General features: G+C 38.7%; 2 protein-coding genes across 20 annotated transcripts in view; both read left to right on the top strand.

The window, feature by feature from the left end:
• The first annotated feature begins 122 nt into the window (after window positions 1–122).
• LOC105484156 (RAD51 associated protein 1) lies at window positions 123–22,557 on the top strand. 5 transcript variants are annotated; one of them, XM_071072350.1, is made up of 10 exons: window positions 123–280; window positions 3,238–3,287; window positions 5,134–5,275; window positions 7,424–7,474; window positions 7,929–8,038; window positions 10,211–10,297; window positions 10,800–10,949; window positions 15,081–15,187; window positions 18,563–18,712; window positions 21,069–22,556. In XM_071072350.1, the coding sequence occupies exons 1-10, from the start codon at window positions 264–266 to the stop codon at window positions 21,111–21,113; spliced, it is 909 nt and encodes a 302-aa protein (XP_070928451.1). In that variant the 5' UTR covers window positions 123–263; the 3' UTR covers window positions 21,114–22,556. The 5 variants fall into 5 exon arrangements, with proteins under 5 accessions (XP_070928451.1, XP_011743809.2, XP_011743810.2 ...); XM_011745507.3 differs by having other exon boundaries at window positions 15,081–15,245; window positions 21,069–22,555; XM_011745508.3 differs by lacking the exon at window positions 7,424–7,474 and having other exon boundaries at window positions 15,081–15,245; window positions 21,069–22,554.
• Window positions 22,558–24,441: 1,884 nt separating this feature from the next.
• Window positions 24,442–27,556, top strand: part of LOC105484155 (dual specificity tyrosine phosphorylation regulated kinase 4) — a 53,322-nt gene continuing 50,207 nt past the window's right edge. For 4 of the 15 annotated variants that reach the window (XM_011745498.3, XM_071072337.1, XM_024793547.2 and 1 more), the window contains exon 1: window positions 24,464–24,551. In XM_011745498.3, the coding sequence (XP_011743800.2) occupies window positions 24,514–24,551 (38 nt within the window). In that variant the 5' untranslated portion in view covers window positions 24,464–24,513. Of the gene's footprint in view, window positions 24,552–25,675; window positions 25,796–27,003; window positions 27,122–27,556 lie in introns of those variants that run through there. The other 11 variants (XM_071072344.1, XM_071072338.1, XM_071072334.1 and 8 more) reach the window with 7 other exon arrangements.

Genomic DNA, 27,556 nt, shown 5'->3' with positions numbered 1-27,556 from the left:
CCCGCCCTTGTGACGAAAGTGCAGAGACAAAGCACACACTCGGCTCTGGTGGACCGGATACGGAAAAGTGGTGCCTTGGGAGGGGCGGGAGCAAATGCGCTTTCCCCACAGCGCGTGCGCCGCCGCAAGCATGGCTGGTGATGATTGGACGACTGGTAACAGGGGGCGGAGGGCGCCGAAGTCTGGTTTTGGGCGCGAATTGAAACCGCCGCTGAAGCCAACAAGAATTTGAGAACTGTAAATATCAAGCCTTGAAAGGGACCATGGTGCGACCCGTGAGGTGCGTAGTTCCTGACATTCGGCAGGGGTGGGAGGAAAACTAAGGGGAAAGACATTCGACTAAGGGGAAAGGATCGAGTAAGACCGGAGGGCAGCGATGGTGCGGTTAGAATGCACAGTTATCGAGAACCCAGTCTCCAGTGAGAGCCACCCGTTGCTCAGAAGTATCCTAGCATCGTAGCTTTTCCCTTCTCTTTGCCTCCCTTCACAGCCGTTGCCGTTTCTTTTACCAAGACCTTGTTATGTTAGCGTTTGAACAGAGCTTTACATTTCACCGAGCGCCCATTATGTGTAATTTTATTTGTTCATCACTGTAGTTATTGGATATAGAAAGAGCAAGCATTCCTGTTTTATTGATTTAACATTTCTACGTATAAAGGGTAAATTACCTGAGTCATACAGCCCGGTAAGTGACAGGGCAATACTCAAACCTAAGTCATCTCACTCCGGATCCTCTGTGCTTTCCATTATGCGTTAGAAACGATTCTTCTATTTACACAGTTGAGTGCCATGGAAGCCTACGGTTAGCCATTCATTTAGTAAAATTATTGAATATATTCACTTCTTTAATGTATGAGGTGCTGGAGGTTACATTCTAGTGGGAGGTGAGGTTAGGGGGCCGAAAATAAGCCTCGAAATATGATAGAGTGCGAAGGAAGAAAGCACTACTTTAAATATAATAGTTAATATATGACTTTGAGACGATATTACGTGCACTGAGTCATGAATCAGGGTAGAGGAAATAGGAGCCAAGGCCCCATACTTGACCATATTTTAGGGACAGTCTAAAGCTGTAGGATTAACAAACAGTGGGGAGAATCGTAGGGGATTAGGCCAGAGAAATAGGCAGGTGCCAGAACAGATAGGGTCTTGTAAGTCTTAGAGAGGAGTTTAGGTTTTGTTTTAAGTCAATGGGAAGTCACTGGAGGGTTTTAAGTAGGAGAGAGAAATCTAAGTTTGCTTTTGTAAAGGTCACTGGCTGCTGGTGGAGAATAAATGATGGATGGGGTGACCAGAATGGCAGCAGGGAAATCAGGCTATTATATCATTGGAGAGTGGTTTGGGATAGGCTATTATCGCTGGGCATGGAATGGAACAGATGAATTTGGGATGTATTTTGGAGGCACTGCAGACAGAACTTGCTGATGAAGTAGATGTACAGGTAAGGGAAAGAAAGAATCAGATGTCTCCACAATAGTTTTGGTCTGAGCTACAGAATGGATGATCTTTGTATTAAGATAGGGAAGACTAGGAAAAGGAAGGTCAGGAGGTGTGAGGGATCAAGATTTCTGTTTCGAACATGCTGAATTTGAAATGGGTTTTAAGCATCCAGGCAGTGAAGTCATAATCCCTTTGTATGGAACAGTTGTTAGAGTATGGTCTGCAGATCTCTGGGGGTCCCTGGAAACTTCTCTAGAGGTCTCTGAGGTCAAAACTCTTTTAATAACAATAGTAAGACATGATTTGCCTTTTTCGCTGCTTTGTCGTTTGCACTGCAGTGACGATAAAACTGCTGGCACCTCAGAACAATTAAGGCAGTGGCACTAAATTGTACTACTAGTCTTTGCATTGTTTACTGCCATACTCTCAAGAGTAAAAAAAATATATAAAATTAATTTCAGTTAGGGATATGCTTGATGAAGTAGTGGAAATTATTATAGTCATCATAGCTTAACCCTTAAGTTTTCTTTTGAAAAATAGGCTATTGATTTTATTTTACTGTTATTCAAGTTCAGAATTTCTAAAGGAGTTTTCACATTTTATTCAGCTCTAAATTCTTTAACTCTGAAGAGTAAGAGAGTGATATGAGTGCACTTTTTAATATTTTGTGTGAGGAAATGGGAAGTACACATAAAGCACTTCTACATACTGATGTATGATAGTTATCCCAAGGAAAAGCACTTGTGAGATTGTCTGAGTTGTGAGCTGAGCTTACCTCTTTTTCATAGAACATTATTTTCACTTGAAAGAACAGCCAACTGACAAATTAGGTTATTCACATTTGGCCATTTGTCAAAATATAGAAATAAAAACTAGAAAAACATTTTATTTAGTGCCTAGAGGAGGGAGAAAAAAATTTATTTTTTTTTCACTTCGATTATCATTTTCTTCTAATGCCCTCTAAAGTAGTACAAGTTGAGCATCCCAAATTTGAAATGCTCCAAAATTTGAAGCTTTTGCAGTACCTACAACACTCAAAGGAGATGTTCATCGGAGCACTTTAGATTTTAGATTTTCAGATTTGGGATGCTCAGCTGGTAAGTATATAATACAAATATTCCAAAATCTGAAAAAATCCAAAATTCAAAACTTTTCTGGTTCCAAGCATTTCAGATAAGGGATACTCAGCCTGTATAAAGATTCATCTCAGGTGGCAGGAACAAGGTCACTCACCATTTTTGGTGTCCATTGCATAAAAACATTATTTGCTATTGTGGAGAGACTGAAAAAAAAGAAAGTAGCTTTTAGTGTCAAGAAATTTATATTCTAGTAAGGAAGATAGAATGCACACACAAAACAGAAGAATACATACAGTGGGAACTTACAGATGCCAACAGCAATTAAACAGTATAGAAATTATAAATGTTAATTATATAGATTATTCTTTGTAAGTTATCTGAATTTTTTTCCTTTATCATATAATTGAAAAGCCAACAATACCCAGGTATACCAGGTATAGTTGTAATTCTTTTAGCTAATGATAAGTGCCTGCAGTAAAATGCAAATCATATTTTAGATTTAAATGTTCTTACGAGAACCCAAACACATTTTCATTCATTCAAACACATTTCATTTATTTAACACATTTTTATTTATTTCACTTATCTATTCATTATTTATTATTAAAAAATGAATAATATTAAAATAAATATTAAATAATATTCATTAATAGCCTTAAGTAATAGAGGTGAGAAATTGACATTTGTGTTAATGAAAAAAATTCTGTTTTGATTATAGACATAAGAAACCAGTCAATTACTCACAGTTTGACCACTCTGACAGTGATGGTAAGTAAAGCTTCTTATTTTTGCTCTAAAGATTTGGAAACTCATTTCCTCAGAATTTATATGACATATATAGCTCAAATACTGACTACATTGCCCAACTGCCCATATGAGGTAGGTCTCGAAAGATAGTTTTCTAATCATTTGGGATAATTATGCTGATAATTATACTGATAAAAATTATGTTATTAGGTGATAAATGAACAGGGGCAGGTGAAAAGTCTTTTTAGATCTAAACTACTCTAAGTCCATAGTTCTCACATAGAGGTTTGTTTCCTATCCCATCCCCGAAGAAGGAAAACGTTGTCTTTTTGAGATACAAAGATGTTAGAGAATATTATATAAAATCCCCATTAATTGTAATATAAAACACGACCTTGAAGAAAGGTTAGGCTTATGTTATGCCTTTTAAGCATTAGTCATATATTCACTTGACTCTGCTATGATTGAAGAGTTTGAGGAACATTGCATTAGATTATGCTGAAGTGGATTTAATATTTCTTTCTCAGACCACTAGAGTTTTCTGTAAGTCAAATGTTTCATAAGTCTTTGGTTTGAAGGAGTCTGTTTTTGCCTTGAGCCCAGCCTTAACTGTATCTACCACTTGGGAAAAACAGTATAGACTATAACATCTAGATTTTTTTTTTTTTTTTTTACTGTCGTCAGTCTATCACCAGATACTTATAAATTGTCAGGTGTGTAGTAGGTGGGGGGTGGCAGTAGGTGGGGGGAGTCATAAGTTAACTTATTTTTACATGGGGAAGCATATAAGAGACAACGAGTATTCGTGCTTGCTGAGTATGTGATTAAGACTACATAGACCCTGAAAGTGTGTATATATGTGTTGTATACATGTTGAAAAGCCACAGTAGTAGTTTTACATTGACAGTCAAGAGTAGAACTACAACAGTTCTGAGGATTGGTAAGACAGAAAAACCTGTGAGAAACTGTAATGGACTGGAAAAGAACATCCTTTTGTCAGAAAATAAGAAGTTACTCTGGTAGGATCATAGGAAGATCATTAAGGTAATGGAAAGAGAAAATACTACTATTGTAAAAATCCTCAAATAGGAGCTACTTTCTCTTCCCCCATAATGCTGCTTATTTTCTCTAGCATGGTTAATGTACTAGGAATAGGTAATGGACTTTTCTTTTTTCTCTTTTTGAGATGGAGTCTTACTCTTGCACCTAGGCTAGAGTGCAATGGTGCGATCTTGGCTCACCGCAACCTCTGCCTCCCGGGTTCAAGTGATTCTCCTGCCTCAGCCTCCTGAGTAGCTGAGATTACAGGCGTCCGCCACCATGCCCAGCTAATTTTTGTATTTTTTAGTAGAGACAGGGTTTCACTATGATGGCCAGGCTGGTCTTGAACTCATGACTTCAGGTAATCTACCCGCCTTGGCCTCCCAAAGTGCTGGGATTATAAGCGTGAGCCACTGTGCCTGGCCCAGGTAATGGGCTTTGAAAAAAGATATTTGGCTACATTGTGAAGTTCCAATAAAAATAATTTATTTCCACTTTTCAATGTGATTACATTCTACAATTTTTCTAATGGTTTTACAGGTTTTTAATCATTTTGTCTTTGACATTTATATGCTGTCTTAATTGCTTTTGCAGTTTTTAGTGAATTGGTTTTTGATAGACTGATGTTTTTAAATATAAAGGACATAAAAACAAAAGTTGAAATAGATGAATGAGAATAAAGATAAACAAAATACTAACAATGATTTTTAAGTTGTGGAAATTAAACAATTTGCCTAGCCTATAAAAACTTGAACACACATTGTAATGATTTTCATTTACTAAGAAAATAATCTTTTTCTTTTGGTTTTAATTCACACATGAATAGATGATTTTGTTTCTGCAACTGTACCTTTGAACAAGAAATCCAGAACAACACCAAAGGAGTTAAAACAAGATCAACCAAAACCTAACTTGAGCAATCTCCAGAAAGAAGAAATCCCAGTACAAGAGAAAACCCCTAAAAAAAGGTGAGAGGTAAGACATGCAGTAAATATATGACATTAGATGTGTTAATTTTAAAGAGACACAGATTCAAACCCTTGGTTTAAATTAGAACTTGAGCAGAGTCATAGGTCTTATTTTACTAGGTGCATGTCAGAAAACAGGATGTACTATTTTTTTCTGGCTTTCTGACTTAAAGAAATTCACAGTCGGCCGGGTGCGGTGGCTCATACCTGTAATGCCAGCATTTTGGGAGACCGAGGCGGGCGGATCACGAGGTCAGGAGATCGAGACCATCCTGGCTAACATGGTGAAACCCCGTCTCTGCTAAAAAATACAAAAAAATTGTAATAATAGCAACTGTGGTCCCAGCTACTCGGGAGGCTGAGGCAGGAGAATGGCGTGAACCCAGGAGGCAGAACTTGCAGTTAGCAGAGATCGTGCCACTGCACTCCAGCCTGGGCAACAGAGCAAGACTCCGTCTCAAAGAAAAAAAAGAAATTCACAAGCATATAAGAAAATATCATTAAATATTAAAACAATAACGATTGTGGAATTTAGAAGTTATGACTGGTTTTGACAGAACCCAGCACTTGCCTCTGAAGTCCTCAAATCATACTACTTTGCTAAAAATGACGTTAGATGACTTAAGATGATTAAGACATAAGATAACTTAATGTGAGGACAGTCTTTAAAATATAAAACTATGTATTTTTTGGCAGAAAAAGATGTCTTCTCCCCATATTGTTAAGATTTATCCAGCAGTGATAAGTTCCCATAGTTTCTAGACTAACCATTGGAATTCCATTAGATAGTACCAAGAGGGAGAAAGGAGTGAAGGAAGTCCTTAGAGACCCAAAACTTGCAGTATGGAGAAGAAATGGATGGAAGAGGAATATCAACAAATGGAACATGGCATACATAATATTTTACTACTACAAGTTTCTCTATGAAAGGTTAGCATGGAGAAACTTACCTCATGTCATGCTCTTTTTTTTTTTTTTTTTTTTTGGTTTTTGTTTGTGAGTTTCTTGTATTACATTTTAAATATATTGAAAAAGGAACCCACACGTGGGAGAAAATATTTGTAAATCAGATAACTGATAAGGGACTGTATCCAGAGTATACACAGAACTCATAAAACTCAACAGTAAAAAGACTAACCACACAATTTAAAATGTGCAAAAGATTTGAATAGACTCTCCAGAGAAGATACACAAATAACCGATAAACACATGATGATACTCAACATCATTAGCTGTGAGGGCAATGCAAATCAAAATCAAAATGAGATAATACTTCACATCCACTAGATGACTTAATAAAAAAGACAAGGATGTGGAGAAATTTGAACCCTCCTATATTGCTGGTGGGAAAGTAAAATAGTGCAGCCAAATTGGAAAATGGTTTAGCAGTTCCTCAAAATGTTAAACATAGAGTTATATGACCCAGCCTATGTGTGTATCCAAGAGAGATGCAAACATGCCCACACAACCTGTACATGAATGTTCTTAGCAACATTATTCATAATAGCTAAAAAAAAAAATGGAGGCTATCTAAATGTCTATCTGCTAATGAATGGATAAGTGAAATGTGGTATCCACAAAATGGAATATTTTTCAGCTATAGAAAGAAATGACTACTGATAACTGATATATACTGTAATATGGATGAACCTTGAAAACATCATTCTGAGTGAAAGAAGCCAGATATACAGGTCACATATTATACAATTTCATTTGCATGAAATGTCCAGAATAGGCAAATCCATAGAAACCGAAAGTAGATTCATGGCTGCTAGGAGCTGGGAGAGAGGTAAACAGGAAGGGAATGCTCATGGGTATGGTGTTTCTTTTTGGAGTAGTAAAGATGTTCTGAAATTAGGTAGTGATGGTAGTTTTACAACTCTGCGAATGTACTAAAAACTGCTGAATTGTTTACTTTAAAACTTTATGATCTGTGAATTATATCTTAAGAAAACTGTTCTAAAAAAATAAATTGTTTAAGGTACGTCTCAGTGCTGCTTCTTTTATGGAACTTTTCCTTCTTTGATATTTTTTTTCCTCTTACACTCCATAGCACTTTTGACCAACTTGAATAGGACTTTATGATCTGCCTTTTGTAGTATAATTATTAGCCTGTCTTATTTCCCCACCCTCCTCCTTTAATTGCAGACTCCCTGAAGGTACTTTTAGTATTCCAGCTAGTGCAGTGCCTTGTACAAAGTAAGTGCTTGGTAAAATACTTGTTAAAGTCTGGATTGGGAAGAATAGATGTAAAAAAGTGATAATAATTTTAATTTAATGTGAGAGCTATAATATCTGCTAAAGGGGAGTGGGTGAGGTCAAGGAAGAGTTTTAAGCGGAAGTGATGTTTGAACCAAGTCTGTTTTGGGTTGAGTAGGTGTTTCCCACCTGGACACAGCTGGTAGGTGACACAACAGTCATTACAAAGAGGCACATGCTCCTCCTATTTCAAACATCTTATTCTGTATATAACGTGATACTGTGACATTTTAAGAGTCCCATCATCAAATATCTATTAATGATGATGATTGTTTAAAAACATTTTTGTGAGGTTAGCAACTCTTGGATAGTAATTTAGGGAAATCTCAAGCTTTGCTCTTTAGTTGCGACTGATGTTTTGAAGAACTCATTATTACTTGTGTGTCTATTTTAGGATGGCTTTAGATGACAAGCTCTACCAGAGAGACTTAGAAGTTGCACTAGCTTTATCAGTGAAGGAACTTCCAACAGTCACCACTAATGTGCAGAAGTCTCAAGATAAAAGTAACTTTATTTTCTGTATATTTAGCTTTAAAACCTTCTTAATGCTTTTGTAAGTATTTCTTTGGGTGGGCCTTCACAGAGGAAAGAGGAAAACGTGAATACTTTGTACTATAAATAGACCCATTTGCAGAGGATACAACTGGATTTAGTTCTTAATTCAGCTGCCTAAATCTCACACAAACAGATATACGTCTCTGCTTCATACCCAGAGTACGCTTGAGGGTGTGGACTGTGAGCCTCATTGTTCACATCGCATGTTGTTGTACAGTGAACATTTAATTTCTTCATCAGATGGATTGATCTGTACAGTCCTAACAGTCCATCTCCTTTTTTTCCAGATCAGTTGAACATGCCCTAATTATGGTAATTTTTATTTCTTACAAAGGTCAAAGGTATTAATTTGGTTAGGAAGCTCAGTAGACTTAGAAGAATGGCTTCTGGATTTCTCTGTTGATTTTCTCGTTTGATTTTTCTGGCAACTATGCAGCAGATGCTATATTAATATTCTAGAGGGGCAGAAATCATTATTCCTGAAAAAGATACTCTACTGCTAAAATGCTTTTTGGCTTAAAGTTTTTATGTGGGGGATATTTTAGCTTATTATCTTATTCAGGGGTATACATGGGCTCTGTTTTCTTTGTTTTCTAGATGAGTACTCCTCCTTATTTAATTATTTGAGACAGGGTCTCGCTCTGTCATCCAGGCAGGAATACACTTTCTTTTTTTTTTTTTTTTTTTTTTTTGAGATGGAGTCTCGCTCTGTCGCCCAGGCTGGAGTGCAGTGGCGCGATCTTGGCTCACTGCAAGCTCTGCCGCCTCCCGGGTTAACCCCATTCTCCTGCCTCAGCTTCCCTAGAAGCTGGGACTACAGGCGCCTGTCACCACGCCGGGCTAATTTTTTTTTTTGTTTGTATTTTCAGTAGAGATGGGGTTTCACCATGTTCGCCAGCATGGTCTCGATCTCCTGACCTCGTGATCTGCCCGCCTCGGCCTCCCAAAATGCAGGGATTACAGGCATGAGCCACCACGCCCGGCCAGAATACAGTTTCTTGATCATGGCTTAATACAGTCTTGACCTCCTGGGCTCAAGCAATCCTCCTGCCTCAGCCTCCTGAGTAGCTGGGACTACAGGCATGTGCCGCCATGTCTGGGTAATTTTTTTATTTTATCAAGAGGGGTCTCACTTTGTTGCCCATGCTGGCCTCAAACTCCCAGCCTCAAGCAATCCTCCTGCCTCAGCCTCCCAAAGTGCTGGGATTATAGGCAAGAGCCATCTTACCTGGCCACCTCCTCTTTAAAAAGAAATGAAAGTGACAGAAGCTACATTTCTTTGAATATACTTTTTTCTTGTAAATTTGACTTTGAAACCATGTAAATATTTCCCACAATCATAAAGCAAAAATAAAATTTTAAATTCCTAAAAGAAGAAGAAGAAAAAAAAAGAAACGAAAGTTTGATTAGGAAGACTTTTAGTAACCAAGAATCAAAGAAACACCAAAAGAGAATTGTCATAAATTACATTTAAAATGGAGGCACTGAAATTCATCTCTCTCTTTTAAGACATTGTAGGATGTATAAGGGGACTTCCTTAGAAGTATTAATATTATACGACTTCTTATTAAATAATGCGCCTTGTGGCACTGGAATTTAATAGTACCACTATTAAGTCTTAAAGTCCTCTTAGAATGCTTTGGATCATCTTAAGCTTATTATAACGATTGAAGAGTTCTTATGTTACTAAAAACATGGATTTGCCTACACAGAATTGATAGTTAAAATTTATTGACTATTTCCTGTGCATGTCACAATAATAAGCAATTCCCATGTAAGATCCACGTTTGGTCTTCTGTAATACCACTTGGCAAGACACTGTTTTTATCTCCACGTTATAGATGAGGAAATTAAGTCTTAGGATAAGCAACTTGGCCATGGTCATATACCCATACCCAGTTTACATGGTACAGCCTGAATTTAAACATAAGTATGTTAAATTTCAGAGCCCAGACTTCTAACCATATGTTACCCTCTCTGAATAAAATTATTGTGCTAGTTTGAGTTTGGGATCATTTATCTATATCTAAATGCTATTACATTTTAGTACTAATTTTCCTATTTCTAGACATTATTTGATTAAGATGTATCTGAATTTTCTTTCTTATTCTTTATATTTAGGCATTGAAAAACATGGCAGTAGTAAAATAGAAACAATGAATAAGTCTCCTCATATCTCTAATTGCAGTGTAGCCAGTGATTATTTAGGTAAGTTTTTTATATTAATTTTTTTCATCAACAATGCTGTTTTTCTGACTTTTGTTTAAATTGCTGAAATTGTGGCTAGAAGCAAATTCTTTAAATTTGTCAAGACTCTCTTGATGTCATGGCCTTTATTTCTTTGTGTTTTAGTCTCATTCTGTCTTACTGCAGACACACATTCTTCCCTGAAGGCTCATAACTACCCATGGCTTCTAGGTGGAGCAACTGACCTTTGAAGAAAGGGGCTGCATATTCCCAATTCTAGTTTGAAAATTTGGGGGGAAAGATTATCTCTGTTTGGGTCTTGGATTTATTCCCAAAACTAGAGGTGTGCCCAGGGCCCTGATGTACCATGGTTGACCCAGATTGGGCTAGTAAATAGAAGCAGGGGAGGGATGAACCTGGGCAAATAAAAACAGTAGCTGTGATAGAGTCTGCTCTGCAGTTCTGGAAATAAATATCAGCTGTCACAGAAAGTTTTCCATTGATTTTTACGCTTCTCCTGAAGATTTGGATAAGATCACTGTGGAAGATGACGGTGGTGGTGTTCAAAGGAAAAGAAAAGCAGCATCTAAAGCTGCAGTACAGCAGAGGAAGATTCTTCTGGAAGGCAGTGATGGTGATAGTGCTAATGACACTGAGCCAGACTTTGCACCTGGTAGGTTTTATCCTACTTCGAAATTAATTCTATGGGAATTTAGTCAAAAAAGTTCTTGGAAGCCATTAATTGTGCAAAGCACTGTGTTAAACCTTTGGGGTGTGCAAACTTCAGGGACACACAGAACAGTTCAATTCAGTGATAGCATTTGGGGGAAAAGCTTTTTCTACAAGTTAACCTTTAAGCTACGCCTTGAAAAGTGAGTAGCGTTTCAACAAACTAAAGGTGTGAAGTAGCATTTCTGACTGATAGAAAGGCATTACCCGTGGAATAAACAGATGCTCTATTTGTCTCTAAGTGAGGCTTGCTGGCATGAACATGGAAGAGGCTCTAGAGGGAGGCCGGTACTAATCATGAAGGGTCTCAGACCCACTTGAAGAAGTGTAGGCTTTTTTTTCCTGTAGGTAGTAGAAATCCATGAATTATTCTGAGGCAGAAGTGATATGAAATCTGTATTTTATTGTGATGGTTTTTAGACTCATTTAGAAATTGGGCAAATGGAAAGTGTAGTGACCTTGACAGAACATTATAACATATTATTTAAAAATTTATATTCATAAGTTGATAAATTTAGGCCAAATCAAGATACCATATTTTAGATTTTGATATACTATCAACAAATAACAGATTTGCTCATCATCACCTATTCTACTAATATTTGAATGCTTTTTATGTGCATGATAGTCTAGATACTAGGGATACAACAGTGAACAAAACAAACAGCTCCTGTCCTTGTGGAAAAAATGAAATACATGAAAAAAGACTGTTTTGCATTTATTTTACTTTGGGAGAACCTGGGAGACAGGAAAATGCAAAGACACTTTTTGAGCGCCAATGTGATGCTCAAAGGAAATACTCATTTGAGCATTTTGGATTTCTGGAATTGGAATGCCCAACTGGTTATAATGCAAATGTTCTAAAATCCAAAAAAAATCTGAACCCTGAAACACGTCTGGTCCCAAGCACTTCAAATAAGGGATACTCAGCCTATACTATATGATCTAGCAATCCACTTCTGAGTATATATCCAAAACGATTGGAAGCAAGATCTCAGAGAGATATTTGCATACCCGTGTTCATAGCAGCATTATTCATAATAGCCAAGGAGTAGAAGCAGCCCCAAAGTGACATTTCAGTTTTTCCCCTGCATTTGCTTGCCCTGGATGAGAATAGAAAGGACCATGTGTGACCTTCATTAGGGAAAGAAAAGAGAAAATTGCAGAGAAGATAAGTCTTTTCTCTGACAAAATCCATAACTGAAGTGTTTGGGCCTTCCAGATTTTCCTCTATGGGGTACGAATGACTTGGAATTTTGTGAACTCCAACTCCCCATCTCAAATTTTATTTAAATTGCTTTCTCAGTTGGCTGAGGAAAATTAGTTGGACCCCATTTCTGAACAAGCTTGTTAAACAGAAATGTAGCCAGCTCCTACTGATTATCCTCTTAAGCCAAGAAGAGAATCCTTAAGACTTCTACTGAACACAAGCAGGATCAGAGCTATTGGATATACAGAAAGTTTTGTTCTAGATTATATATTCTGAAAGTTTGGAGAAACTTCCTTCGTTACTTGCCCTCTTTGAACTGAGAGGCTCTTGGGATTACTTGAATTTGCAGGCTGAATTTCCAGCAGCCTTCATGTGATCTGCTGGCCTTTTTTGGGCTAATTCTATATAGCACAGTAGCCATTATGTGAATTTGTGAGTTGATTATTTTAAAATTTTGTGTGGGAACAATGATAGAGTAAGGAGATTGCAATTTGGAGATCATAATTACATTGTTTTTTGTTTTTGTTTTGTCTTGTTTTTTGAGACGGAGTCTCATTCTGTCGCCCAGGCAGGAGTGTAGTGGCACGATCTCGGCTGACTGCAGCCTCCACCTCCCAGCTTCAAGCAATTCTCATGTCTCAGCCTCCCAAGTAGCTGGGATTACAGGCGTGCGCCACCATGCCTGACTAATTTTTGTATTTTTAGGAGAGATGGGGTTTCACTATGTTGGCCAGGGTGGTCTCGAACTCCCGACCTCATGTGATCCACCTGCTTTGGCCTACCAAAGTGTTGGGATTACAGGGGTGAACCACTGTACCCAGCCCATAAATGACATTGTTGATTTAGGTAAAGGTCATCAATGGAAGGTTGATAATGATCTTTGCAATGATGAATTCAGGCTGGCATCACCTGAACCACCTAAGAGAGGGACAACCACACATTATATGATTTCTGATGTGATGTAATATGAAGTACAGAGAATATACCTATGAAGTATATTCTTGCTCTCCCCCTTCCCCCCCAAAAAAAAGTGAGCCTGAATCCAATCAAGCCTTGAGAGCAGAATTCCAGTTCACATAAAATGCAAGAATATGGCTGGGCACGGTGACTCACACCTGTAATCCCAGCACTTTGGGAGGCTGAGGTGGGCGGATCAGTTGAGGTCAGGAGTTCGAGACCAGCCTGGCCAACATGGTGAAACTCCTTCTCTACTAAAATACAAAAATTAGCTGGGCGTGGTGTTGTGAACCGGTAATCCCAGCTACTTGGGAGGCTGAGGCAGGAGTATCGCTTGAACCTGGGAGGCAGAGGTTGCAGTGAGTCAGGATTGTGTCACTGCACTCCAGCCTGGGCGACAGAGTAAGGCTCCATCTCAAAAAAAAAAAAAAAAAAAAGCAAGATTAAGTTAAATGACACCATGAGCTAGAAAACAGACAAATCCAGAATTTTGGACATTCTACAGGACAATTGACTCAACTGCTTCAGCAAGTCAGACACAAGGGAGGACAGGGAGAAAATACTGCTCTATATTAAAAGAGATTAATATAGACTGAATAGAAGATGATACCAAGAAACTAGCGTTGGTATTGCTAGATGTAATAATGGCATTGTTGTGTAACAAAATGCTCATGTTTTTTAGAGATACATTCTGAAGTATGTAGGAATGTAATGATGTGATGCGTTGGTTTTATTTTAATATATTACAAAAAGGGAAGAGAAGAGAAGAAGAAAAGCGAGATAGATGAAACAAATGGAGCAAAATGTTGATAATTGTTGAATCTGGGTCGTGGTTTATTACTGTCTATTGTGGTATAAGTTTGAAAATTTTATGTGATTTTTATTTTACATAAAATATTTCATATAGATAGGTAGATATTAGTATGTGGGGATAATAGTGGTTATCTCTGAGTGGCGAGATTACATAGTATATTTTCTTTAATAAATTTTTATATGGACTGTATTTTCTACAATAAGCATGTACTGTTTATTTTTCATTTTATTTGTACATTTTTTGATTTAAGCATTTTCTGCAATAAGCATGTTCATATTAAAAATGTAAAAAATGTTTTATATGAATATAGGACTAACCCTATTTACAATTAGTTTTCAGAGTTTATCTACAAGGCATGGTTTTCTGATCCTAACCCCCTCAGAAAATAGAAAGATCATTGCTTAACTGTCAAGTTAGGACATGCTTTTTCCCAGAGCAGCTGTAGCACTTTCATCACTGGCTTATATTTTCCCATGAAGTGCAGAAAAGCATTTTTGAGAAATAAAGGTTTGTCCCAAATGAAATCAGCTCTAGGATTAGCTGCTAAGATTGTTGTGTATGGTTATCTCAATTCTCATTTGGTCTCTTCCAGAGTGTTGAAGTTTATGTGGTTAAGGGAAGGCTCACTGTTACCATAAATGTCACTGTTTTGAAAGACTAGCTATTGTCAAAGCCTACCATTCTTTTCGAAAGTTACTGAGGTAAAATGGTAAAATCTGAAGTAAAGATTACTGGTGGGAAATTTATAGTGATGGTGGTAATAGCAAACAATGATATTTTGCTCGGTATATGCCAGATGTTATTCTAAATGCATTATATATGTTAACTCATTTAATCCACGCAACAACCCTTTGATGGAGGTTTATGGTTATCCCCATTTTCTAGGTGAGGAAACTGAGGCTCAGTGAAGTTAGTGACCTGTCGAAGGATTCAAACCCAGGCACTCACAATGTCAACCACTGCAGTGTTCTGCTACTGGAAACAGTGCAGGACAAAGGTGCATAAGAATCTGCTGCCAAAACTGTGGATAAAGTTAAGGCAACAGAATCCTCACTTTTTAGAGCAAAGATGAACTATGTAATCTTCTGTTTTAGGTGAAGATTCTGAGGATGATTCTGATTTTTGTGAGAGTGAGGATAATGATGAAGACTTCTCTATGAGAAAAAGTAAAGTTAAAGAAATTAAAAAGAAAGAAGTGAAGGTAAAATCCCCAGTAGAAAAGAAAGAGAAGAAATCTAAATCCAAATGTAATGCTTTGGGTAAGCTTGGTCCAAAACATTTAATTTTATAAAGGAAATGTGTGTGGTTTGTTTGCTGTATTTTTCTTATTTTTGCCTTTGTTCTCTTTAACATTTTCCTAATGTCCATTTCTCGTTAAAATATGTAAAGGAAGGTAGGGGTGGGGAAGGGAGAAAAGCAGACAAGAATGCTGACTCCACTGCCTATGCTAGCACTTAGTATATATGACCTTGCTTTGCACTAATGGCTGCCCTCTGCGGTAGCTGTTGTCACCTGCATTCTACAGTGAAAAACTGAGTGTCAGAGAGGTTAAATAATTTGTTGGAAATCTTACATCTACTAGATGAAGGGCTAGAATTTGAACCCATGTTTGTCCATTCAGAGTCTAAGCTGTATCTTGGACCATATTTTCTCCAGGCAGAAGTTTGCATGATTCTAATTTTTTGCTTTTGGGCTTTACTTAGTCTGATTTGAAAGGTCTTTTGCCACATGTTTAGGGCTTTTTTTTTTCCCCCAAAACAAATTCCATTAGAAACTACTTTTATGATAAAACGTTTAAAATTTATGATGACTCGAACATGGAATACTTGTTTCTTGTGTAAAAGAAGTTAGGATATTTTTGAGTTCACAGTATATGATAGGTTATTGCAAAAATATAACTGTTATTAACTGAATTTGTTTTATTTCTTGATAGTCATTTTTATGTCTTGGTTGACTTAATATATATGCTATTGATATTAAAAGTTCCATTATTTAGTCTTTCCATTTATTCATAGGAACTGCTGTCACCTTAAATAGCCTGTTGCTGAGTACTTACTGAGAATTAAATGAGAACTAAGTGCTGATTGAGTTATATGCTTTTCTCTCCTGCATTTTGAATTAATGAGATTTTTTAATTAGAGTGTTTTTTTTTAATTGATGACTTCATCTGGGTTCCAGAAATTAGATTTTAAATACAAGGGCTTTTAGAGCTAAAACAGTATATTAGTTTCCTATTACTGTTACAACAAATTACCATAAATGTAGTGTCTGTCTTAAAACAACACATACTTGTTATTTTACAGTTCTGAGTATCAGTTCAAAGTGGTTCTCACTGGGCTAAAATCAAGCGGTCAGCAGAACTGCGCTCCTTTGTGGAGGCTCTAGGAGACAATCCACATTCTTGCCTTTTCTAGCTCCTTGAGGGTGCATTTCTTGGCTTGTGGCCCCTTCCACCTTCAGAGAGCGATGGCAGGGACTTTCTCACATCGTGTCACTCGACTCTGACTTTCTTCCTCCTCACATTCACTTATAAGGACCCGTGTGATTACATTGGGCCCCTCCAGATAATTCAGTGTGATTTCCCCATCTAAGATCCTGAACTTCATTACATCTGCGAAGTCTGTTTGCCACGTGAGGTAACATATTCACATGTTCTGGCGATGAGGATGTAGACATCTGAGGAGCCAGTATTCTGCCTACCACAAGCTATAATGGGAACAAGTTATTAGCACCATGAATATATTTTGTATTTTCTTTACATGTTTATGCTTCTTCAACAAGACACACTAATAACTAAAAATAAAATTTCAGTTCCCAAGTTGGAATTTACCATTTAAAATCTTTTCTCTATCCCTTAGAGCAAATTGCTTCATAACTGAGATTAATATATACTATTAGAAATGAAATTTAACCATTAAGTGATAGGATTAGGAATTAGGAAAAATGGATTATATTTTTAGTCCTACTAGTAATGTATTGGGTAAACTTTGAGAATTGTGTCTAGCACACGTTATAATTTTCCCTTGATAGAAAAAATGTTGAGAACTGTGCTGTCCAATATGGTAACCTCTAGCCATGTGTGGTTATATTACATTTGAATTAATTAAATTAAGTAAAATTTAAAAATCAGTTCCTCAGGTTTTGCAAGTCACATTTCAAGTGCACAGTAACTATAGATGGCTAGCGGCTACCGTATTGGACAGCACAAAACAGAACACATCTATAATCACAGAAAGTTCCATCAGACAGTGCTGATCTAGAGGATGCAGATGTTAACATTAGGAAGAGTGTATGGTGAAAATGTTCATACTTATATGCCTTTAAATACCCCTAGGTATCTCAAAACAAGCACTATCTGAAAGTGAACTTGTATGCCACCCCTCCTCCCTCCCCACCACCAAAAATAAATAAATAAATAAGAACCAAAGCATACTTCCAGTCTTGTGTTCATTCTCTAGGTAAATGGCACCATCAAACAGTGTGCCCATGACAGGAACTTGCAAGTCATGGATTCTTTCTTCATCTCCATTGCTGCCTCCCACCTATTTTTGCCAAAACATATCTAATGTGCTGTTTTCCTTCTATTCTCCACTTTAGGAGGCCCCCATTTCCTCTTACCTCATTACCATAACCTTCTAAGTGGCCTATTTCTCCTACACTACCACCAGAAGGATGTTTTTAAAATACAAATCACTCCTGAGAAAAATGTGTGCATGATTGTGACTAGCTAGACTTTTACATGGTCTGCAAAGCTCTTCGTAAGTGATCTACACCCTGTTTCTGTCTCTCACCTTTCCTACCCTTGAGATTTCTGCTCCAGCCATAGACTGAACCAGTCAGCACTGCTGGTCCTGGAACTTGGTGCATCCTCCATCTTTGCACACCATACTCCCTCTGCCTGGAAAGCTTCCTTCAATTCACCTTTACTCTTCAATCTTGATTTGGTTCAGACCATCCTCACTCACCTCCCTCTAACTTCAAAACACATACCCCCAGACTGTAGTTTCCTTTCCTACTTGGCATACCTCTAGAGTCTGCCATGTCCCTTACTACACCACATTTTACACATCTTTACTTTCCTGTTCTTCCCACTAGAGTCTAGTGACTAGACCTTAAAGTCCTTGGGAGCAGGAGCCATGAATGATACTGTTTCTAATCCTAGAGCCTGACACATAATCTCACTGACACATGCTCATGAGACACTATTGTGTAATGGTTAGTTACCAGGATGGGATTTTGGAGGAAAATCTGGTTTCTAAGCTTAGATGCTTACTAGCTGTCAGACTACAGGCAGATTGCTTAACGTCTCTGTTTCCTTCTCTGAGAGTGGGGATAGTAATGTCTGTATTGGAGTTGCTGTAAAGAGTTAAAGGTAACGTGTGTGATACGCCTGCCACACTACCTGGCATGTTAATGCTCATAAAAGGTGGCTATTCTTAGGCTCTCAATAAATGTTTGTTGATTAATAAGTTTATTTTTTATATGATTATGTAGCTTTACAATTTTTACACATACATGCTAGACTTACTTTTTCTTCCTGCATGACAAACTTTTTTACATATATTTTTAAAATAAGCGACTTCGATGGACTCTGCTCCAGCTGCCGTCAAATCAGAATCTCAGTCCTCGCCAAAAAAGGTTTCTCTTTCTTCAGATGCCACTAGGAAACCATTACAAATACACAGTCCTTCAGCTGAAAGCAAGAGACCTAAATGGGTCCCACCAGGTATGGCATTTTTATCATCAAGGGTAGGAGCTTGGAAAATTATTACTGGTAAATTTTTTTCCTATCCTAGTTACAAATGCCATGTGTGAGCATTTCCCCATATTATTACATAATCTTCAAAACCAAAGTCTCTGGTTGTTGCATATATTTATCATTTGGCCATTCCTTATGATTGGACATCCAGGTTTATGATTTTTTCCGTGCTATAAATAAGATTGCAGTAAGCACAAAGGTCCTTATTTTAGAAATCTCTGAGCATATTACTGATTATTTTCCTAGGATAAAATTTCTAGTAGGAGAATTACCGTGCTAAATGGTGTAAACATTTGAGATTCCTGATGTATGTATTTCTGGCAGCACATCTTTTGCTCAGTACCTGCTGACCTCCACAGTCTGACTGAAGCCTTGGGATCTATACGTAGCAATTCTAGCATTTAACAAATGCCCTAGCAAACTCAACCTCTTGCTTTTAAAAATCAGATTTCACTTCTCTTTGTTTTCTTTTGCTCCACAGCCAAGTCTCATGGATCCTTCAAGAATTCTTTGACTGTCACCCTTCTTGACATTACTAAAACCCTATTCCAGGCCCAAATTGTTGCTGCCTTCCTAACCAGTCCTGTCTTTACTTTCTCTCATCCACCTACATGAACCCTCTACTTCAGTGAAATTGAACACTTTTTGTCTCTCAAACATGTTGTATGTATTCCTCTCTCAGGGCCTGTCTTTATCCTCCTCTGCCTGGTATGTCTTTCCTCATGTGTCCCCTCTCTTTGCCTGAGCCTTTCCAATTCTACTCCTGTTTTTCTTTTTGAGTGGCCTCTCTTAATTGGTCCACAGTGCTCACTTCCCTGCTGACTACTGTTCATAGATTTAGGCCTGAGCTGTGAGGCTGCGTGATTACTTAACTTACAGAGTCTTCATTTCATCATATGAAATACTGGGAACAAATATAATCTTTAAAGTCCATTCTGATGTACAACTTCTAAGATTTTTAATGAAGACTTGAAAACTTTTTGGAGAAGGAGAGGAGGGAAGATTAATTACGGAAATAATGATGTCATATTGTTCAAAGAGTAATACTTAGTATATTTCTAAAAATAATTAGTGCTTCCCCAATGAAGGAAATTTAAAAGAAATGATATGACTATAGAAATTTAAAAGTAGCATAATCAAAAAGATACAAGGAAACAGTAGAATGATGGATAAAGAGTTAATGTTTTAAAGCATAAAGTGCTTATAAAATCAGCATGTGACAGTCAGGCAAGTGATGTAAATGAGTGAATCGGGCCCATGCTGTAGACTTGTGTGAGTAGCAATGTTGTTGGACTCAGGAGCGGGTACCCTTTTGAAGGAAGCAGCTGCTGCTCAGCTCCATCTTATTGTTTCCATGCAAGATTATGGGCCTGGTATTTCTAGATCTGATTGTTGTTTTCAAGAGAAGCCAGAAATCCAGATTTTAATATGAAATCTGCTAATTTTTGTAAGTTGTCTTTTTTTTTTTTTTTTTTTTTTTTAGCACCATGTGAACCAAAACTATATCTGAGAGCTAGATTTGGCTCTCAGATTGCCAGTGTGTTACCTATCTTATACAACTGGAGAAGACCACCAAGATCCCAAAAGCAAAATTAGCCAGGGGCATAAATATACCAGTGTCCTCAAGAACTATTAATAGAACTAGAAAATATGAAGAGTTTCAGTCTCACTGGTGATTAAGGAAATGTAAATTAAAATAAAATACTATTTTATACCTCTCAAACTAGAAAATAAAGCAGCATAGTCTGAGTTATAGGGTAGCAGGTATAATGATTTATTTTAAATTTATGGCGAGCAACTACATCATCATCAACTGTGAACATTAATGTGGATAATTTTGAAATAGATGGAAATAATTGCTACATTAGGGTAATAATATAAATGAAACTAGTATAAATAAAAACAATATTTACTATTTTTAAAGGTATTTAATAATTGAAAAATAGACTCTTCAAGGACTACTTGTAAAAATCGCAGGACCTTAAAAATGCATTTGCTTTTTCTATTACTTTAGAAATTATAATTGTATGCATTTTTTTATGCCTTTATAACTAGTGTTATTTGTTCCCAGCCTTCCTTTTTCAGCTTTCATGGTGAGGTTTTAGAGTCATTACCTTGACTTCTGGGACGTTTGGAAATAGGGAATACTGCATTATTTCTGCTCTTTAGAACATTCTATTCTTTTGATGTAGTTTATTGCTTGATAGACCCTGGAAAGCGGAATAATGCTTAACTACCTTTTTTTTTGCTGCTTGTTTTATAAATTAATCTTTGTTAAGAGATTTCTGACATCATCAGCATCACATCATATGTTTCCTTTCAGCGGCATCTGGAGGTAGCAGAAATAGCAGCAGCCCACTGGCGGTAGTGTCTGTGAAGTCTCCAAATCAGAGTCTCCGCCTTGGCTTGTCCAGATTAGCACGAGTTAAACCTTTGCATCCAAATGCCACTAGCAGCTGAGTGTGGTACCAGAGGAATGTTTGGTTGAGAGAATCACAGCTTTACAAGGGTGTTTATATTTGATTTGTGTTTATAGGCGAGGCAGGTATTGTAATATAAAGGAATCTATTACCATGTCCTATAAATGACCTCTAGCCATTTTATGATTATGTTCTCTGTAAAACTCTTCAAGACTTCAATGAGAAGTTTGTTCATAAGAATTCTCTTCTCATGCCTTTCCTTGTGAAGAGTGTATTCTGTTTTTCTATCAGTTCGACATAGAGGAAGTCCACATCCCATGCTGTTCTTTTCTAGTTACGTGATATGCCTTTCTAGCTTTGTCTAGTTTATAGCACCTTGACTTTAACAGTTCAGTTTCGTCTGGCAGAGGGAAGCATTCTCATTTCTCTCCGAAGACATTTCTGAAATCTTATAAGCTGCTTAAGCTACATTATCAGTTTTATTGCAAAGATGTTTTGTATTTTAGCCAAATCTTTTTATAGTACAAACTTGGAATTATTTTACACACTAAAATGGTTGCAGTTTTATGGCATGTGTCTCCTGGTTAGATGATTATTCTCTAGAAAATAGAACTTAAAGACATTTTATGAAATCTTAATTGTCAAAACCTTTAATGGAAATATTTTGAAATGCTCTTTTTCTTGATACCACTCATCCACCTGTTCCTGATTGTCCACATTTCATGATAAAATGAGAGCTCTGCAGAGAATGTTAGCCTTTTTGTTGTAAATATAATATTCAAGTAGTCACTTTTTGTTAAGTTCTTTAGAAAGTAGTTGTCAAGTACTTAGTCATCCCTGTTATGATATTAGATAATACTGCTCTTCAGGAAGCTTAGATCTGAATTTACTTTGAAAAACAATTGTAATGAATAGCTTATATTTACATTGAGAATTTCAACTAGCTTCTGATCAATTTTTAATAAAAAATTTTCAAATCATGTTAACTGTTAAAAAATGTATAATACTTAACTCAGTTTTCCTTGGTTTATGGAAATATCTGTTAATGTGAAAATAATTAATTTAGAATTGTGATTAAAGTGAGCATTTGTCTGTTGCTGTTGTACACTTTTTATATCTAATGTATATTTTTATAGTGTCATATACCAGCCCCCTAACCTGCCCCACCTGTCCCCTTTTTAAAAACATATTTTTCAGTTACATAGCATTGATGTTCTCTACTTGGTATAGATCAACAATAAACATAAGAGCCTACTCTATATTGGGTACTGATATAATTGATTAGTCATCTGGCACCAGCTTAACAATCTGTTTTTGCCATGTTCTTTATAGTTTATCGGGGGGGGGTTGAAAATTACCTCAAAGTATGTTAAAACCAGCCTGGCTGAAAGCACCGATACCTTTAGTTGCCAAACCCAGCGCACCATTTCCTCACCTAACCTTACATACCCTGTTCATTATACTCTGATGCAAACCCAGTGTACCATTTCCTCACCTAACCTTACATACCCTGTTCATTATACTCTGATGAAAACATTCGATTTCCTTGGCTCAGGTGACACATTTCTTTGTCATTTTCTTCCCATCTCCATGCCTACTCTTCATTCTTTTGCAGATTTCTAATCTGTTGTGTCATCTATACCTACTTGTCTTACCAGTTTCATGTTCTATGCAAACTCCAGTGGTCACTTATGTGACAGTAACTGCCAAGTCAGGATCTTTACCCTACACCTTGCTCTTGACACAAAACCTGTGGATGGTCCACTGACAATTTGATGTAGCAGATCCGTTATTAAATTCAAGTTCTCCTTCTACCCCTGACATCTTCTCTCCTGCGTTTTCTGTTGGTGAGTGGCGCCACCATCACTGCAGGTGCCAGAGGTGTAATCCGGGGATGGAGTCTTCTCTCGACTTTCACATCCAGTCACCGAGTCTTACTCCATTTCCTAAATTTCTCAAAACTCCTCTTCCATGTGCTCTCCCTGACTCTGAAACATCATCACTATTTCTAACAGGCATCCTTGCCTTGATTCTTCACCTGCTCGGGCTTACCTCCCGCTGTTACTGCCACAGAGGGTTTTCTAAAATAAAGTCAGCATGAACACTCCTCTGCAGCCCGCACACAGCAGCCTCACCCTGGTCGAGTTCATAGGCTGCTTCATGTCTGGCTGGCCCCTTCCTGCTGCTTCAATCTTGTCTCTGCCCACGTGCACCTTTGACCCCTGCCCCCCAAACTGGGTGCTGGTGCAACGGTACCAAGCTTTTCCATGGCTCTGGCCTTCAGACTAGGACTTGCTTCCTTTACGTAGACAACTGCTTCCTGCCCTTGAAGACTCAAATTCAACCCAGCTCTTTCAGAAAGCTTCATTTGAATGTCTTTTCTGCCTGGACCAGACTGTGTGCTCCTCCAGGTCAACCTACTGTCATTCAATTACAAACTTCCCTTACTTTTCATGCTTTCCTACAATCTGGTGCAGAGTAAGCACTCAAAAAGTGTTTAGCTGATAAATGGATTTTGCCCAGAACTTTTGCTATGTACTTTTTTCTTTCCTTTTTTTTTTTTTTTTTTTTTTTTTTTTGAGACAGAGTCTCGCTCTGTCGCCAGGCTGGAGTGCAGTGGCGTAATCTTGGCTCACTGCAACCTCAGCCTCCCGGGTTCAAGCGATTCTCCTGCCTCAGCCTCCCAAGTAGCTGGGACTACAGGCGCGCACCACCACACCCCGCTACTTTTTGTATTTTTAGTAGAGACGGGGTTTCGCAATGTTGACCAGGATGGTCTTGATCTCTTGACCTCGTGATCCACCCGCCTCGGCCTCTCAAAGTGCTGGGATTATAGAAAAAATGTCTAAATAGAGACGGGGTGGGGGAGAGGGGGGTCTCACTACGTTGAGCAGTTTGGTCTCGAACTCCAGACCTCACGTGGTCTGCCTGGGCCTCCCAAAGTGCTGGGATTGCAGGTGTAAAACCACCGCGCCCTGCCAGAACTTTTGTGATGTAATTCTGATAACCACATGCTGTGCTTGAAGAAGGGGAGAGGAGGGAGAATTTCACGTGTCTGATCTGGGCAACCACCTTTAAGCTCTTTATGCTGAGATTTTGTTCAATTCTTGCCCTATGCTTTAAAGAACTGGGGCAAGAGAATGTGAGTGGGAGGACGAGAAGTATGTTCTTGAGGCTGCTACTCTGCAAGGTGGTTTGGGACCATAGCCCGAGTAAGCCCTTTCAGCTCCAGAGTCACAAAAAGGGCGGAAGCCGTTTCTATAGCGACGGGAGGAGGGCGTGGCCGTCCCTTGCACTCGGCCCGGCTCTCCCAGCCTCCCGCAGCGGCGGGCGGTCGGCGCCATCCTCATGCAGCTCCTCCCGCCGCCTACCCGCACCGGAACAAAGTAAGGGCTGCGGAGGCTGGTACTTCGCGTGCAGTCCGGCGCGAGTACGAGCCAGCTAGGGCCGACTGCGCTCTTTTAGGCCCCTCGAAGCTTCTGGTCGACGGGGTCGTGGGGGAGAATGAAAAGCGTGCGGAATGCAAGAGTAGACTGGGGAGTGTGGGTCAGAGAAAGAGAGAGAGAGGCGGGGGGTGGTGCACAGACAAGGAAAATACAGTTGTAGGTTTTGCGACGACTGCATCCCCGGAATCCAACATCGGTATACTTTTCTGTTAAGATGCTGTTGCATCGCCGACTCCAGCTGAGTGCAGGACAGGGAGCGAGGGGTTCTGAGGAACTCATCAGACCTACCTTGGAACTGTGCTCCCAGCCCTCACTGGGACGCGAGACTTTCTTCCTCCCTTTCTTTCTCTTCTTTGCTGCATGTCCTCTTGTCAGTCATAAGTGGGTCCACGACCACACGCCTCGCGTTGGTGAGGCTCTGGCAGGTATTACCCATGTTCCCACCTAGCCCATATGCCTGGGCACCTTTGTGCTCAACCACAGCCCAGCCCCTGACACAAAAGCACGCTAAGGTGTATGTAGATCACACACCCAGAGCTGCCGCTCTGAGGAAATTCCCAATATTAGCAAATCTTTCCTTAAAAAAATGATGAACAGGTCGGGCGCGGTGGCTCAAGGCTGTAATCCCAGCACTTTGGGAGGCCGAGACGGGCGGATCACGAGGTCAGGAGATCGAGACCATCCTGGCTAACACGGTGAAACCCCGTCTCTACTAAAAAAATACAAAAAACTAGCCGGGCGAGGTGGCGGGCGCCTGTAGTCCCAGCTACTCGGAGGCTGAGGCAGGAGAATGGCATGAGCCGGGAGGCGGAGCTTGCAGTGAGCTGAGATCCATCCGGCCACTGCACTCCAGCCTGGGCGACAGAGGGAGACTCCGTCTCAAAAAAAAAAAAAAAAAAGTGATGAACGATGCACAGTTTGAGGGATTTTAAAGGCTGTTCTGTGACATTTGCTGCATTGGAAATGTCCAGCAGTCCCTCAGAGTTTAGGAAAATTGTGACGCCTCTGACATGTCTTAAGCAACCGACAGCATCATCAATATTAATTCAGGCTTCACTGTCCAGGCTTAAGTGGAGACTTGGCAAAAGCAGGAGGCCGTTTAGTGGATAAGTTCAAACGGTGGAAACAGCAAATGGAAATGTCCTTTGTCCTGCTTGAGCGATTTAATCACCTACATGTGGTCGGTATGTAAAACCTAGGAGTTCTAAGAAATTCTTCAAACATGGACTCTACCTGATTGGTTCCGTTACTTAAATCTGTTGTTTCTCTTGTTTGTTTTGGTCCTTATGGAGAAAGCAGAGGTAAACCGGAAGGGACTCTCTAGCAGTCTGTCAGCCACTCTCCCCTGACTTTGCCCTCTCCAATTCCACATATTGTTGCCTACAATTTGACTAGAATGCCTAGTTCTCAAGCGTGTGGAGGACCCAGTTCTGGGAGTCAGTGGTTTTAGCTGGCTCTGAGCCCATCGTGAGTGTGTTGTGATGGCTCCCAAAAGAGCAAATGCTGGTGGAGGCTGCATTAATAGAAAGGCAATGAGCACATCAAAGGACATGGTCTTGCTGCCTGACTTAGCAACAAGTAGAACATAATCCGGACTCTAGAAACTGTAGCTACTTTGAGATCATAAAAAACTAGAAAATAGGAACAACCACAAGGCAGGCGCTCTCTGTCAGGCCTGGATGTGCCATCACATGAAGACAGGTTTGAAAAAACTTCACAGAATGCCTGGAGATGAGGAGGTGCAGGGGAGAGAAAGCTTTTCTCTACTCAGCTTTTGAACATTCAAGAACTCTTGGGTAGACAAGAGACAGATTTGTTCCTTAGTACTCTGCAGAGGATACCAAGGATCAGTGGAGGAAATTTTGCTCAATATAGTTTATTCTTCCAAGAAATACCAAGCACCAACCATCTGTAAATTAACAGTTGAGTGTGAAATGGGTTGCCTAGAAAAACAGTGCACTCGGTCATAGAAATATTCAAGTATAGACAGAGTGATTGTCAGGAATACCATAGAAAGAGGATTCTTTCCATGGGTGGGAAAATGGATGAAATGGTCTCCAAAACCTCTTCTAGCTCTTTAGAGTCTGGGAGTCCGTGAACCCTCAAAAGTTTCAGGGATATATGCAGAGGGTCCAAGGAATTCTCTTTGGCAGAAATGAGTGTGGCTTAAAATAGAGTCAGATCAAAGAAATAAGACCTAGTGTTCAATAAATCAGTAGAATGAAAATAGTAAACAATAATCTATTGTATATTTCAAAACAGCTAGTAGTGAATAATTTGAAGCCCTGACTTGATTATATATTATATAAATATAAATATATACATCTATTATGTATCAATTAAAAAATGAATGTAACTTAAGTTCATTAAAAACATTATCACCTGTTCACAGAATGCAAACGGAATCCCTGCAAACCCTACACTGCCACACTTTCTGCCCCAAAGACAGCCCCCAGGGCGTAAAGATCAAGCAACTGGCAATTGCAGTAGAAATACTAAAATCGTAACAGGTAAATGTCAAAAGACTTGTTTCCTTTCTGGATATTGAAGTACTCTACACATAGATAATGTATGTGTATTAATATAAAATACTATGCAGTGCAGTAAGGCTGGCACCTCTGTGGATCTGTCTTGCCCTTGAGACTTTGAACTCCTTGAAAACAAGGATTCTGTTTTATTTCTGTCTGAATCCTCCATGCTTAGCACAGTAGCTGGCACGCAGTTGATGCTCTGGAATTTTTTGATGAATTAATCTATTTTAGATTTCTCTTCCTTCAGCAAATTTGTACCAAGTGTTCAATAGACAAGTCACTGTCCTTACCCCAAAAGGAATTTTTAAAAAATGCAGGCTCACCATCTGTGTCCCCGAAAGATTAATAATCAATATGAGACAAAAAATATATACACCTAAGATAATTAAGTTACGCGAAAGCTCTTGACCAAGT

The sequence above is a fragment of the Macaca nemestrina genome, chromosome 10, assembly GCF_043159975.1.
Source record: "Macaca nemestrina isolate mMacNem1 chromosome 10, mMacNem.hap1, whole genome shotgun sequence".
NCBI classification, from domain to species: domain Eukaryota; kingdom Metazoa; phylum Chordata; class Mammalia; order Primates; family Cercopithecidae; genus Macaca; species Macaca nemestrina.
Note: the sequence above shows the minus strand (reverse complement) of the source record. Positions and strands in the feature narration are given on the sequence as shown.